Below are 14,988 nucleotides of genomic sequence, written 5' to 3'. Positions count from 1 at the left end.
TATTATCATCAGTGATGCAACAAAAATGGTTCCTCAAATTAGAGCTTGATTAGTATATATTAAAACGGCTGCGCTCTTTTCTTAACTTCTTGAAAGTTCCTTCTGTGTAATTGTAAAGTAAGCGGAAAGTAAAAAGCACTAATTTCAATATTTTGTGCTTCACAAGTCGTAATGTGTGCCCTAATTTGTTGACAACACTCCTGTAAACCTTGAGCTTTTCTGAGAACACTTAAAAACTTAACATTTTCGTGGTATGGGAGAATCAGTTATATTTTGTATATATTTTAATAGCCAAGACTCTCATTTCTGGGATAAGAGTTCATTTATATTTCATATTCTGACAAAAATCACTTGTTGTAGAACGAAAATAATTTCCTGAATACCTAACCCTGAAAGTTCTCAAATAGGTGATATGTAATTCTACTCGTATTTTTCATCTTTTTTTATATTATTTGAGTACTGAATTATGAACTGAAATTATTCAAATGCATAACATTCAGAATTGTCATAAGCAAGATTATTCTTTATTTGTTATTGATTATTATTTTTTGCTCATACAACAATATTTTAGAAAAAACCGAATGAATGTAGGCTTGGTTAATCGATCGCCTAGGGGTAAGATTCGATAACATGGCTAATCGTCGGCTTCTGTTTGACTTTGCTTGGGTTGTACATAATGAACAAGTTTTAATTATAAACACATCTCTTAACAAAATCTTAGAATATGATAGTACATATTATTGAAAATATTTTCCAGTCATAATTATAATATCTCAATAACATAACTCCACACACACTTTTCCTAGATGGTCCTCTCCTCGTCTCTTCGGTTGATCCTCTTCGTTCAATTCTTCAACTTTCCTTTGTGAATCTCCTTTTCCCAATAGAATATTCTCGTCTTCGTCGAAAGTTCTGACAAATGGCAACAAATTCCCTTACTCTCCTGGTTGCATCATCAAAAATCTTCTTCTATCCCGGTTGAGCCCCCAAAACGTAGGCTTGGTTTATAGAAAGCCAAGGAGTATGATTCGATAACCTGACCAATAGTCATCTTCTAGTTGACTCTACTTGGGGTTGTAGATATTGAACACTCTTGAATTCTATACATATCTATAGTTACAAAGTCTTACAATATTACAGAACACAGAATTGAAAAGATATTCCCGTCTTAATTCTAATATCTCAATACGGTACTGAATTTCGTCTTCACTCTTCGATTGTTAATTTGGCAAAACAGTCGAATATCACGTCTACTGAGTACTGACGTCTGCGTCTAACTCTTTATTCGGTCGTCTGGTCTTGTATTCAATTCGCGACTTGTCTAAATTTAGTTTGCGACCCGTCACTTCTTCTTTAACGTCTCAACTCTCGACTGTTGACTGACCGATAACTCTTGACTGTTGACTGACCGATAACTGCCTGATAAGTGCCTTCTCATCTCATTCTACCATGGTTATCTAATTTCTCCCTCTCCATCTAGGCAAAACCCTTAGCATTTTTCCGGTATTCCGGGAAGTACTAAGTACCACCCCTTGTGAAATAAAAGTTCTGGCTACGGAATACTTCGTGGTTTCCAGAAATTTAGGTGGGTTTCACTATGGCCATGGGGTATTCTTGATCGTCTAACACGAGACGCATATGTAACATGTGGCACACATCGTACTCGTTTAAGAGTGTTCTCAACTCTTAATAAATATCTCCACATCAGAATCGACATGCCTTCGACAATTTAAATAACAAACAAAATATCTCCTCAGGATATAGGTGTAATAAAAATTGGTTCCGCTGTAAATCGATCGGAACTTTCATGCCCTCGACGCTTCAAGGAACTAATAGATCTCCTAGCATTCTGGTGATCATACGTCAATAATTTACAGGGAACAATGGGATCCTATATGTATGCAATACTGGATATAGTAAAAAGCACTAAGATTTGAACGAGAATATCTTATATCGCAAAACTTCTTGAATATCTCAAACTGAGTCAGGGCTCAGGTTCACATATTCAAAAAATTTCGAAAGTATTTAGAATAAAGAATACCTAATTGTTATAAATAATCATTTTCCAATCTGAAATAAAATCTGAATGTTATTGTGTTGCTTCGATATAGGTTGGTTGTGTTCAGGGGATATTACAGTTGTAAAACAGTAGGAAGAATTTTCTCTGAACGAATATAATCAGTGAGCGTATGATCAGCATGTTTAGTCAGCCGACAGCTATTTTTCTGAGCGACTTCGAATTACGCTCACTATGCAAAAGTTTTGAAAATCGTCAAATTAGCTGGTAGATATTTTCTAACCATCCAGAAAACTGCCCTCTGATCACTCAAGAATCTGCAACTGCTCTTTCCGCTGAACCCAGTCATTAGCATAGACAATTCAATGTAAAAGAATGATATGGAATATTATGTAAGAAAGGAAGAACAATACATCTATGTATAAAGAAGAGTTGGAATGGAAATGTAATTGTTTGAGTGATGTATAACACGCAACACTTAACCTACAACTTTCAAAATATTCGATCACAATAATGACAATCAAAGATCTGCAATGCTACTGGAAACTTTCACCGGAGAATTTAATATTTTATAATCACTTTATTCAGATATTAAGCCGATTACCCATAATAACGTTAATGGTTGTGTGGTGTAAAAACATCTCTGAAGAAAAGCTATTAGCGTTATAGCACAATTAAAAATATATCACCATCTCGTTTCCATCACTTTCATTCGTGAAAATTAGTGTATTATTATTATTGCGAATAAAGTTTTATTTTTACTATGCTGAAGGAATGAAATAAGAGAGAAATGATAAAGATGAAATTCTTTAACTACCATGAATAATTCTTTTCACTTTCGATTTCAAATGTGACTGATAATGCGAATTTAATTTCTAGCTTCGTTGAACATTACTGCCGGCATCTGGCAGTTCACCACGTTACCTGTGACATTGAAAACAGTATGATTATGTTGAATACAAAATTATTCACCGCTAGGATTTTAAAAGTTCCGATTATTCTCAGAATTGCATTTTTGGCAATTAAGCTTGCGTTTTTTGTATGATCTATTGAATTTTATTTTATCATTCTCTATTTGAATCGAAAATTGAAAGGAAAAAGTCCTGTGTATTCAAAAGTATGCTCATAAATCAATTCATTGCATTGTGAAGATGGTGTGGTAGTCTTACCTCAAAATGAGAATCCCATCGTAACTTCACCGGAGTATCTACAAACTGTCGAAAAAAAAATAAATGGACCTATTGCCTTTCGTCAATCATCGTTAAGAATTTTTCATATCAATATTCAAGGTATCGGATAAAAACTGAATGTACTGGAGGTAATGAGGAATCCCCAGATATTGCCTGTGTGTAGTGGAACATTGGCGTACCAGTGAAAGCATCGAATATATTTCATTCATTCATTGCTGCCGTGGGTTCATGGTGGTTCGTTGATTTTTGCAAAGGGTTAATATTTGGAAAATTTACAATTGTCAACTATTTGTTCTGAAATCAACTGCGATGCTGTACTGTCAGAATCAGGTTTAATGAAGTGAATATAATATGTATCCTTTGTATAGATCTCCTGGTAACTTGTCTTCTTGGATGAACTATTTGCATATAATTTTGGAACGTAGGTTTTTCAATGCTAAGTTCGTCTTTGTGTGTGGCGATTTAAAGGTAGACTAGTTGAATTTGAGATGTCACACAAAAAAACATTCACTTGAGGATATAATGACGTGTTTTAATATAAAAGTAACTTCTTCTCAACCTACTAGAGTTTATACTAGTGTAAATAACATGACTTGAATTTCCAACATCGATTAACTAACGTCGATTCTAGTAATTATCAGGGCCGGAGTAAGGGGTGAAACAGGCACCTCTATTTGAGGGACAGCAATTAGACCAAGTTTGCTGGTCGCCCTTTCATCCTTGATTCATAAAAACACTACCTTCACTTTCGAATTATTTTGAACCCGAATTTTTTCATTCAACATATGGCCATTCCTAAGATTTTGAATTCCAAACTAGTAACTGTTAAATGCCAAATGTTTTCAGAAGAACAATGTTTCAGTGGAATTTAATATGCTTTTATGCATGATTGCAAGATTCTTCATCGGATAAAGAAAGTCCATTGAAGCAGATGCTGTTTTTTGTCTGTAGGTCATGTTGTTATTGATGCTCTGCCCGTAGGGGTGCCGAACAATTCTTTGCTTCAGGCGCCAAAATTACTCGCGCCAGCCCTGATAATTACAGTTATCGGGTTTTGAGGGATTGTTCGAAAGGAAATTTGATTAACCTCAATAATATTATAGCTACAAGCGATTTTTCTATGATATATGGTACATCATCAGATGATTCTAGATTTTATCATTTCATGGAGATGTTACTATTCGCTGTAGATGATTGTTATCAAATGAGAAAAAAATCAACTGAAGAATCATACTCCTTAGTGAATAACACTCCAAATACGTTAAGCTAGCCAGGAATTCATCAACCTATTCTTGTGGTGTAGAAATATGACATAAATTTAGAATTTGTCAAAAGTCTCCTGTATACTCTTTTCCGTTCTCTATAAACTTCATACAGGTGATTCAATGTCATATTTCTACACCACAAGAATAGGTTGATGAATTCCTGGCTATCTTAACGTATTTGGAGTGTTATTCACTAAGGAGATCGATTGTTCATTTGATTTTTTCTCATTTGATAACAATCATCTACAGCGAATAGTGACATCTCCATGAAATGATAAAATCTAGAATCATCTGATGATGTACCATATATCATAAAGATCGACCAAATTTCCTTTCGAACAATCCCTCAAAACCCGATAACTGTAATTATCAGGGCTGGCGTGAGTGATTTTAAGTTAACAGCACTGTCACCTGTGACCACTACTAGAAAATCTAGTTCAAAACATCCCACTTCTGACAATAAACAGATCACTCTGCACGTCTGATACCATCGAAATCGTTGCAGCTTTGGGTCTTCATTCTAGATCTATAAATGAGAAAATTCTCACGGAGTATTACGGGTCCAAACAGTTTTATATTTGGACAACCTCTAAGATGTTTGTTGTTACTTAAATGCCATGGAATGCTTAAAAAATAGTAAATGTATTGGTTTGGATTCGATATCAGCTAGTATGTTAAAGTTGCTTACACTGCCCATAGCTATTTATTATTTCCATATTATAGAATAATTATTATTTAATAATTAATAATATTTATCTATTATTTCCAAATTATATAATAATTCTTCTGTTCTTCTTTAATATATTCAATACCTCATCGGCAGTAATATCTATTCCATAATGAAAAGACGAATATTCATGAGAGCGAATCTGTTCAGTATGTTCTCACTCGTTGTGAAGTTTTTAGTCTCCCTACACTTGAGAAAGCCCTCTTTGGAGCAGCAGAAAAAACATATATTTGCTGCAATATGTAAATATTCGGATGAACTTTTTATGGTACTTGTCTAAGTATTTCAAAGCAGATTTTGAAGTAGAAGAGATGACGGACAGAGCTGCCTTCCACACTTCCACAAGTTATGCCTTAACAACTCCCGTAAAAAGTGGCCGCAAAATTTAAAGATAACACACAATTTTTTGGATTTTCGTGAACTTTTCAATCAATTGGTTCAATTTGTGTTCCAAAAATAGGATGACTATTTTATACTATGTACGAATATACGAGCAGTTCAAATGCCTTCCGATGATTCTTGCAGTTCACAGCCATTTTCTTCGAGCAGAACTTTCGCTTCCCCATAAGGATGAAAATAATCTTCATCAAAGTTACTCCTTAAATGTACCTCCCTCACCCGGCTATGCTCCTGTAACGGCTTATGATTAAATTTTAAATACATCAGAAATTATTTACCGGCCATTGGTGAAAGTTATTCACAGAATAACCAACTTGTACATCAACGCGAGATCCACACTAGTGTAGTCAATACACCAAAAAGTGAGTTTTTGCAGAGACAGATAAAATACGTCAATTTTTGAGCCAAAACAGACAAAAAAATTCGTAGGAGATTTTATATACTTCATTTTTGTATAGGTCATTCCCGAAAAATTGATATTTTCGTTATATGCAAAAATACGCCAAAATATAAAAATTTTCACCTTTTTTCCATGTTCTCTCACAAAATTTTGGTGGCAAACCTCAGATTCGAATTCTTCACTCCAAAAACATAAGAAACGAAGTAATCAAAACTACCCTAAAACCGAGCCCAAAATTTTTGAGCACAAATTGACTGGAAGAAAGTTATTCCGTGAATAACAATAATGCAAAATCTAGTACTGCCAATGGATATGTCTGAATCTGCTTATACCGACATATGCGTAGTTATTAATAATGAAAGTTGTTTATACATAATCAATAACGACATAATAACTAGATATTGCTAATTCAAGAATGAATTCAAAGTGTCTACCTTGTGGAGATATCGCCACTGACATTGATATTGGAATTTGACCTACATTATGATTCATAGAAGGTTGGATTTTAGGGGTTATTATACAGTATTATATGTCCTATAAGATGTTTATGGAAAACTAAGCATGATTTTGTGCTGAAAAATTGCATACCGGGGTTTTAGACCATGATCTTTCTCACTAAAATAATTTCAGACCTGTACAACTTCCGGTTATATATAGAGCTTATTTGATGATAATTTCAGCAGTATGCCATACCTTGGGTATAAACCCAGAGCTTCATGAGTTGATTTTTATGAAAAAATGGTTGCAACAAGCAGTAAATTTTTTTTTTAATATTTCTGCAGAAAAAGTATTCGTGATTCGAAGTGAATCATTGTGTATGTATATGTAGGTATATCAACAGTATGGCATTGAATGATGATTTTATTCAACATAATTGTATATGTCCGTATTTTTTATTTCTGTTTTGTGTTGAACAATCCATCTGTAAAAAAATCAGAATTCTAATAGTTTCATTGCCTGAAGAAATTTATATGCATGATGACAGCATTATGATCTCATCTTCTATTCATCCCAGAATGCAGTCTTAATCTCTTATTGAAAATAGTAACACCTACCTCCTTTAATTCTAAATGAAGCTCCCATCACATCTTAGATTTCGATAGATGGCTACCTATACATTATATAAACGCTCTTGATGTGCTCGTCAGAAAAATATGCCCTGATTAGAAATTTAGGAACACTGACGAATTCCGCACTTACAAATTATATTTGACTTTTAAATGGAACGGATTTACATTCCTTCATAATTTTATGGCATAAGTATTAATTAGCATGAAATTATTTTCACCGAAAAATATTCGAAATTTTATGATGAAAATACGAAATTAAAGAAGAGGTCAGTTATGGTTGACCAAATGCATTGTTCACTTGAATAAGTATCCAAGGTACGTTATTTTCACTTTTGGGAATATTTCAATAATTTTCTTAAAATTATACCAATTATTATATATTTCAGCAACTATCGATGCAATATTGTTATGCTGATGGATGAAAAGATCAATTTCCAACGAGTTGAAAAATTCAAATTATTTTCAAGTAATTTGATGTATAAATTATTATACTCAGAGTTAAAATTAATTAGATACATTTAATATTGAGGTCGAGATAGAAAAAGTAAAAGCATAGAGCAAGCCAAATTTTTCAAACTCAAACTAGCTATAGGTATAATTGTTTCATAATTGTAACCCAAAATCTTAGGAAAATATCAAAAATAATTATAGATATTTTATGAGATCATTCTCGAAAATGCATCCCTCCTAAGCTACAATCAATGAAAGGCAATTGCGTTGTATTGAACTTTCTGAAGTTCTTCATAACACTAGGCATAACTGATAGATTTTATGAGAATATTAATTTCATAATTGATTTGCATGAATACAAGGAATATTCTGCATAATTAGGGAGCATTAACCTTCCTGAGTTGATAAAATTGAAAAAAAATTCTCCGCATAACTTCTAAACGGTGAATGTCAACAGACCGAAATTTCGTGCATAAATTTTTTTATTACACTTCCAAATTTCAGATGTTGTCATGAAAGGTGTTTTTGAAGGGCGAAACAATTTTTTTTTGAGAAAACTTCTTTCGTTTTATTCGTTGTGGTGAAAAAATAGAAGCATTCGATGGAGTGAAAAAAATTACATGAACAAAGTGCTCCTATCCAAATACAAAAATATGGACCGTTTTCGAGATATTTGAATTTTTATGGGCACATGATGTCAGCAGATTCATTCATCGCGAGATTCATCGATAACCATAAAAGATGTTCCAAAAAAATCATGACTCGCCCTCTTTAAACATCCTTTGTAACAATATCAGAAATGTAGTAGTGTAATAAAAAAATATTTTCAACAACATACATTTATGCATGAAATTTCAATCTGGTGTAATCTTTTAAATGTTATGCAGAGAAATTTTATCAACTTTGGAAGGATATCTCCCTTAATATGCATTTTGGGCCATAAGTTTATTCATCAAAATTTACTTATTTTTCAATGTATTATTACTCACAGCAAGCTCGGCACACATTTTCGACTTACCCTGTATAAAATAAAACAACTAACGACATCTGTCAATGAAATAAAAAAAAGTTCACATTGCAAAGAAAATACATCCTTATATATTGAATGGTATTGATACCCTTATAATCTTAGATGAAAACGTCGAAAAACCATAACATGAACATGAATGATTGTGAAAATAAAGGCTGATAAAGATAATTTCAAAACGAATCATAAGAACAGAAATATGATTTTCTGCAGAATTAATTCAGAAAATAATTACCCTAATGATTTTACTGTCAATTTTCTAGATATGAATATATGATATAAAACACCCTTATGAGCTGAAGCCTCGAAGTATCAAACACAAATTATTTCTTCAAATCGGTATATTTAAATTATTTGTGATTGTACGAACACTTCATCTTCGATATTTTATTAAATGCCTTCAGTAAACGAATACAGATAGGTATAACATTCATTAATCATTCAAAAACAATTATTATCAAATATCTGATTATTTCGAAAGTTTAGGAGTAGAATAAAAGACTAGAATTCTTCAACTTTATTACCTTCTTAATCACAAATAAAAAACTTAAAAATCACAACTGAACCATATTTCATAAAACTGGAATCTATGATTTTTCTACCTTCCAGAGCACGAGACCAGCAGCACGATTCCGGATAAGAACTAGACCAAAATCAACGCAGAAACCGAATACAGCACGAGCTACATTCTCCAACAACTCCTTCAGCACAACTAGCAGACCGAAGACCAACCGTAGGACTTATCCACACTTCACGAAGATAGAAAGTCGAGGTGAGGTAATTAATAGGAGACCCTACCTTTACGGTTGATTATGAAAACATTTTATCTTGAATGTTTGAAACTTTGATTTTAAATATCGATTCGGGTTTGGGAGATTCATTCTGTTAAATTTTATCGAACTGACGACGGGTTTCATAAAACTTTGATTGATCAATTCGTTGATTGTAGTGTGAAATTTATGGGAATGTCATATAGTAACTGAAATTGAATACAGAAATGGTGGTAAATTTGTAAAATGGTGGTAAATTACAACGACAAACTTTTATGAAAACCACCATACGAAGATCAGTGGGAAAAATAAGAATATTGAGAATAACTAATTTACAATCTTAAAATTGTTCATTGCTGAAATCCGATTCCAAAAAAAGATTAATCTTCGAATACAAAAAAACTGACGATTTGTGTTATATGTATAGGGTGTTTAATTAGAAAATGGGCAAACATACCTGTATAGTAGCGTAGATGACACCGAGAGAAAAATTTTTGCCTTATGACATACTGGATGATTCACTGCGATGTCCTGTTAGACGTTTATGGAAAACTAATCATATTTTAGTGCTAAAAAATTGCATGTTGGTGTTTTAGACAATGAACTTTCCCCCTAAAATATTTTCAGACCTCTACAACTTCCGGTTATATCGGAAACAAACTACTACATCCTTATTTCAAATGGCTCACCCAGTATATTATTGCATCATTAGAGAGCTTTTTTAATGAAAATTTCAACAATATGCCATACCTTGGGTAAAAACTTCACGGTTCATGAGTTAATGGGATTCTTATGAAAAAATGGTGGCGACGGGGATTCACATTTTTGAGAATATTTCTGCAGAAAAACTTCCTTTCGAAAAAACCTTTTTAATTTTCGATTCTGCAAATACATCGTATTAAAAGACTGTTTGCGGTTTGGACCAAAAATGTACAGAGTGTTTATCAAAAGATCATGAACTTGGACAACTCAAATTAATCACTGAAGATTCCTACGTTTAAAATGACGGGAGGTTACTTAAGCAAACCCTTTACTTAAAATGAATACTTGAAGAGTTATCGGAGAAGAACTTTAAATGAGGAAAAACCGAAATTACAAACTGTGTGGAGTAGTCTATGACTTCCGAAAAACACAAAATAAAACTTAAATTCGATGTTTCGATAACTGAATTTGACATTTCAAGAACTGTTGAATTAACAATAATGAAATTTTATAGGTTTATGGATTTTTCAACAATTCCAACGAAAAATTTGAGTATAATTCATGAAATGTAAACTTCAGTTATCGAAATATCGAATTTTGATTTTTTCTGTGTGTTTTCGGTCACAAACTACACCACACAGAAATTGCGGTTCATCCTCGATAACACTTAAAGTATAAATTTTAGGCATAGGGTTTGCTTAAGTAACCCCCCTCCTCTTTTTATACGAACGATTGACTGAAATAATAAAACATATAGGTTCCAATTTGAAAATCTTCAGATTTGATGAAATTGAGTTGTCCAAGATAAGATCTTCTGATAAACACCATGTGCAGAATAGAAAATGAAAAATGGTTTTCCGAAAGAAAGTTTTTCTGCAGAAATATTCTGAAAAATGTCAATTCCCGTCGCCACCATTTTTTCATAAAAATCACATTAACTCATGAACTGTTTAGTTTTTACCCAAGGTATTGCTGAAATTGTCATCAAAAAAGTTATCTAATGCTGCAATAAGGTACCGGGGATGTTATTTGAAATAAGGAGGAAGGCGTCGGTTTCCGATTGTAGAGATCTGAAAATTATTATTATCAAATAATATAATAATATATAATATAACTTAATGGATGTTGATGTTGATTATCTGTGGTGTAAAAGAATTTCGATTCCTTGAAGATAAATAAATAAAAAATAGAAAAATAAATAACGTCTTTATTCAGAGAAGCAGGATTATAATATGCCTGGCAATCATGACATCAAGGGCGAAGTCTAGCAAGCTATTCAACTCAACCCCAAGATTGTCTTAATGATTTTAATAAACGTACAATATTGTTTGTCGTAACTAGGTAATGTGTTATCATGTTATGTCATATTGTATGCCTTATATATTTATTTATTTTTTAGCCTTGAAAAAGAAATGAACTGTTTCGAAACGTCGGCGTTGTTACAAATTAAACAATAGAATAAAATTGAGTCCAATATTCCCAATATTTTCTTATTTATTATCAAATAATATTCAAGGAAAATATTGAATTAGAAATTACTCAATATATCTGTAACCCCAATAACTAAGGAGTAGAGATTCTGAGGATTATTCAAAATAAAAATTTCGTTTATATAAAATAGTATTCCGAAGTAAAATTTTGTGTAGATAGTTAACATCAGAACCATAGTTAATTAAAACAAACTATCGAAAAAACAAAGAGGAAAGCCACTGACTTGAATTTATCTTTACGTGGGGAACACATAACAAACATGAAGAGATGAGGTCTCAGAAGCTCCTGATTTCACGTCACTGCTTTCTTGTTTAAAATTCAATATAAAAATAATGTTCAGCAAGTAAGATGAATGATAGATGACAGAAAAAAGTTACACCTACAAAATTGTATCCAGTATACAAGTAAAATGAATAATATGAGTTAATTCCTCTCGGAATAACTTTTCCACAAAAATTTCATGTAGATGACATATTGCACAAAAATTTCGTGAAAACTCATCCATACATGAGCTTCATGATGTTTTATTCATTATGGTCAATTAACCAATATTTTAGTATCAACTACATCGCCTCCATCATACTCCCAATATACTTCACTCAGTCCAAGAATAACAACCATGATGGATCAGACTCAACAGTCAACAAATCAACAATTTTTGGAAAATGAGAAAACTGAACTTGGCCATATTGCGTTCTCTCTACTAGAAAAGGCACCATTGCCTTCCAGTGTGAGGCCACATCAAATAAGTTCACCAAATACCACACCTTCAACAATATTTCACAGAGGTGAGTTGATATTTGTATATCAAAATAGCAAATATAAATTGGCACTACTCTAACTCATTGTTACTTCTATGATATATACTGTATGATAAAAAAATTTCAATTTTTTTTTCGTTGATATCCGATTCTTGATAACCTCTATCAAATAAGTGCATAAAATTTCATTTGCAACTCGAAATGATTCAAATATGTACGAAAAAATTTGTTGATTCAAAGTATTGCAAACATTTGGTCAACGTATTAACAGTTGTGAATGCTTATATGAACATGACAGACATTTGAAGGAATATTAATTCTACAACATTCGTATCAATGTTCAAAATATTTCAATTTTTTTCTAGTCACAAGTCCAAGGACAAGATACATTTCTTCCACGTTGCCTATCTTACTTACCTCAACGAATAGATTCTCTATACGTCGACCACAAGCTCCTAAGAAGGAACCCCTGAAGATTTCTGAAGGTTTTCCCCAGTATGAGGAGATTGGAAGCTACCTGGATCAACTACCGAAACACACAAAAGTGATACTACACTCGAATGGTGTGGTTGAGTGTTTGGATCAAGGCAATTTTCCTCATCCAGCTTCCTGTAGGAAATTTATATCCTGCGCAAAAATGGATCACGGCAGAGTATTAGGTTGGGAATATACTTGTCCTAAGAATCTCAGTTTCGATCCTATTGGAGGTATGTGCAATTGGTCAGCTGAATTAGGTTGCGACGAATGAAGATCTTTTTATTCTTGAGTTCTATTGAAGTTAAGTGTACGTTAATCCAAATGAGAACAAGAACAAAATTAGGTTCAAATTATACTCATGTTTAGGATTCATATCTCACGAGTATTGAAGTTATATTAATATGAATCGCTCTAATTTTCAAAAATAACATTATTTATTTTGGCAAAGAGAATAAGTTTGAGTTTAAGTAGGGACTGATCTTGAATTTAAATGTACATAAAATTTAATTGAGTCAGAAAAACAATCCAAAATATGACAAAAATATAAGTCGACTAAACCAGTACAATGATTACCACCCTCTTCAGTAATCCAATACCAGCGTTTGAAAGAGAGTCTTACTATGTATATTTATTATAATTTTTATTAGACTATTAGTGGAAATATCTCTCGTTCCAAGTCAAATACATTGTGCGATACATTTTTACCAGATCTGTTTATCATGAGAAGATAAATACCTGATTACCAAAATGTGAAGAAATATCGTGAAAACTGTGCAATTATTCAATATTAAGCATGACTAGTATTCGTTCTCTGTGAATCTGAAAACGAGTTACTGAAAAACTATTTTGAAGGACCAGGGCAGTTTATATTATGATTTGAAGAAAAAAGTTGATTATTCAATATTATGTATTTTATTTATTATATAATTATACCTGTACTATGCCACCCTCTGGTTAGTGCCATTCGATACTTCTTATTGGATGAAAATATGTTTCAGAGAAATGATTTAATTTTCAATGAAATTTTTGACGAATATGCTATGAATAAAACTAGATTTACATAAAAATGTGTTTTTCTATTCATATATCACAAAGCGAGCATTTAATATAGCAATATGATATAGGTCTGAATAATGCGTATGTAAAAGAATGTAAGCTCTGAGCATGAAATGAGATTCCATGAACATTCTTCGTTATTCGAGTGGTGAATACTGATTACATTATAATTTTATGAATGATGGCAAGATCATCAATTATAATTCAGATTATTTTGTGTAAATCGACTTACATAAACGACGGAAAATTTATTTATTTATCCACCAAAGAAAATACAATTGGGGATTGCTTTATCCCATCGAAATGTTAAAATGGGGTGTCAAATGATTACTTAAACAAGATAAAATAATACAAAGGATACAATGAGAATTAATATTTTCACATGAAATAGTTTTTAACAATATGACAAATTATCACATCTCCTGAATATATTCGTCTATGCTGTAGTAAGCTTTTTCTGCAGTACCTAATTCTTCAAGTTTGGTTTTGAGTGCTGATCTTTTCATATTTTGAAACTCTGAAGGTAGATTGTCGAATATTTTTATGACTGTGGGTAATGATAAGCTGGGAGGCTTTCACTCTGATGAGATGCTGTAGGGCAAGACCGCATTCCGGGTGAAAAAAAAATTGTGGAATTTATTATTTGAAATTTATCTACATATATTATCCTTCACAAAGAGAACACAGTCTAACAATAGATGTGAAGGCAAGGTAAGTATTGACTCCCTGACAATATAAGACCACTGCAACTTTCACGATATCCAGCTCCATACAAAGCTCCAATGGCCTGCTTCTGTTTGATAATCATTATATCATGATATCATTATAATGAGCACTCTTACTCCAGAACCTGATACCATGAGAAATAACACTGTAGAAGTAGCTGCAATATGTAATCCTCGCAGATTCCTACCGACAAGTTGTTTGATTCTTCTTACAATGAAAATCGTTCGAGAGATTTTTCTTTCCATTTCCTCAACATCACAAATATAAAAATCTCGTTCCAAAGTCACACAAATCAGCTTCAGGTTAGTTCTTTGTCTAGAGTTTGTCTCAAATCACAAGGGTTGAGTTTTTTCATCATTCATTTTTAGTTTATTATTGTCGAACCATAGTTTTTCCTGCTCAAGAGTTTTCTTTATTAAGTTATGGATGTTATTTGGGTTTCTACCTTCTCGTAGAAAGC

At 32.4% G+C, this 14,988-nt stretch overlaps 1 protein-coding gene across 1 annotated transcript in view; it reads left to right on the top strand.

Moving 5' to 3' along the window:
* LOC123674228 (mucin-5AC) overlaps positions 1-13,813 on the top strand; it is a 103,844-nt gene extending 90,031 nt beyond the window's left edge. The window contains exons 20-22 of the mRNA XM_045609156.1: positions 9,155-9,317; positions 12,066-12,296; positions 12,635-13,813. Of these exons, the coding sequence (XP_045465112.1) occupies positions 9,155-9,317; positions 12,066-12,296; positions 12,635-13,017 (777 nt within the window). The 3' untranslated portion in view covers positions 13,018-13,813. The remainder of the gene's footprint in view (positions 1-9,154; positions 9,318-12,065; positions 12,297-12,634) is intronic.
* Positions 13,814-14,988: the final 1,175 nt, after the last annotated feature.

The sequence above is a fragment of the Harmonia axyridis genome, chromosome 2 (genome assembly GCF_914767665.1).
Source record: "Harmonia axyridis chromosome 2, icHarAxyr1.1, whole genome shotgun sequence".
In the NCBI taxonomy this organism is placed as follows: Eukaryota; Metazoa; Arthropoda; class Insecta; order Coleoptera; family Coccinellidae; genus Harmonia; species Harmonia axyridis.
The sequence above is the reverse complement of the archived record's forward strand: the minus strand, read 5'-3'. Positions and strand labels throughout refer to the sequence as shown.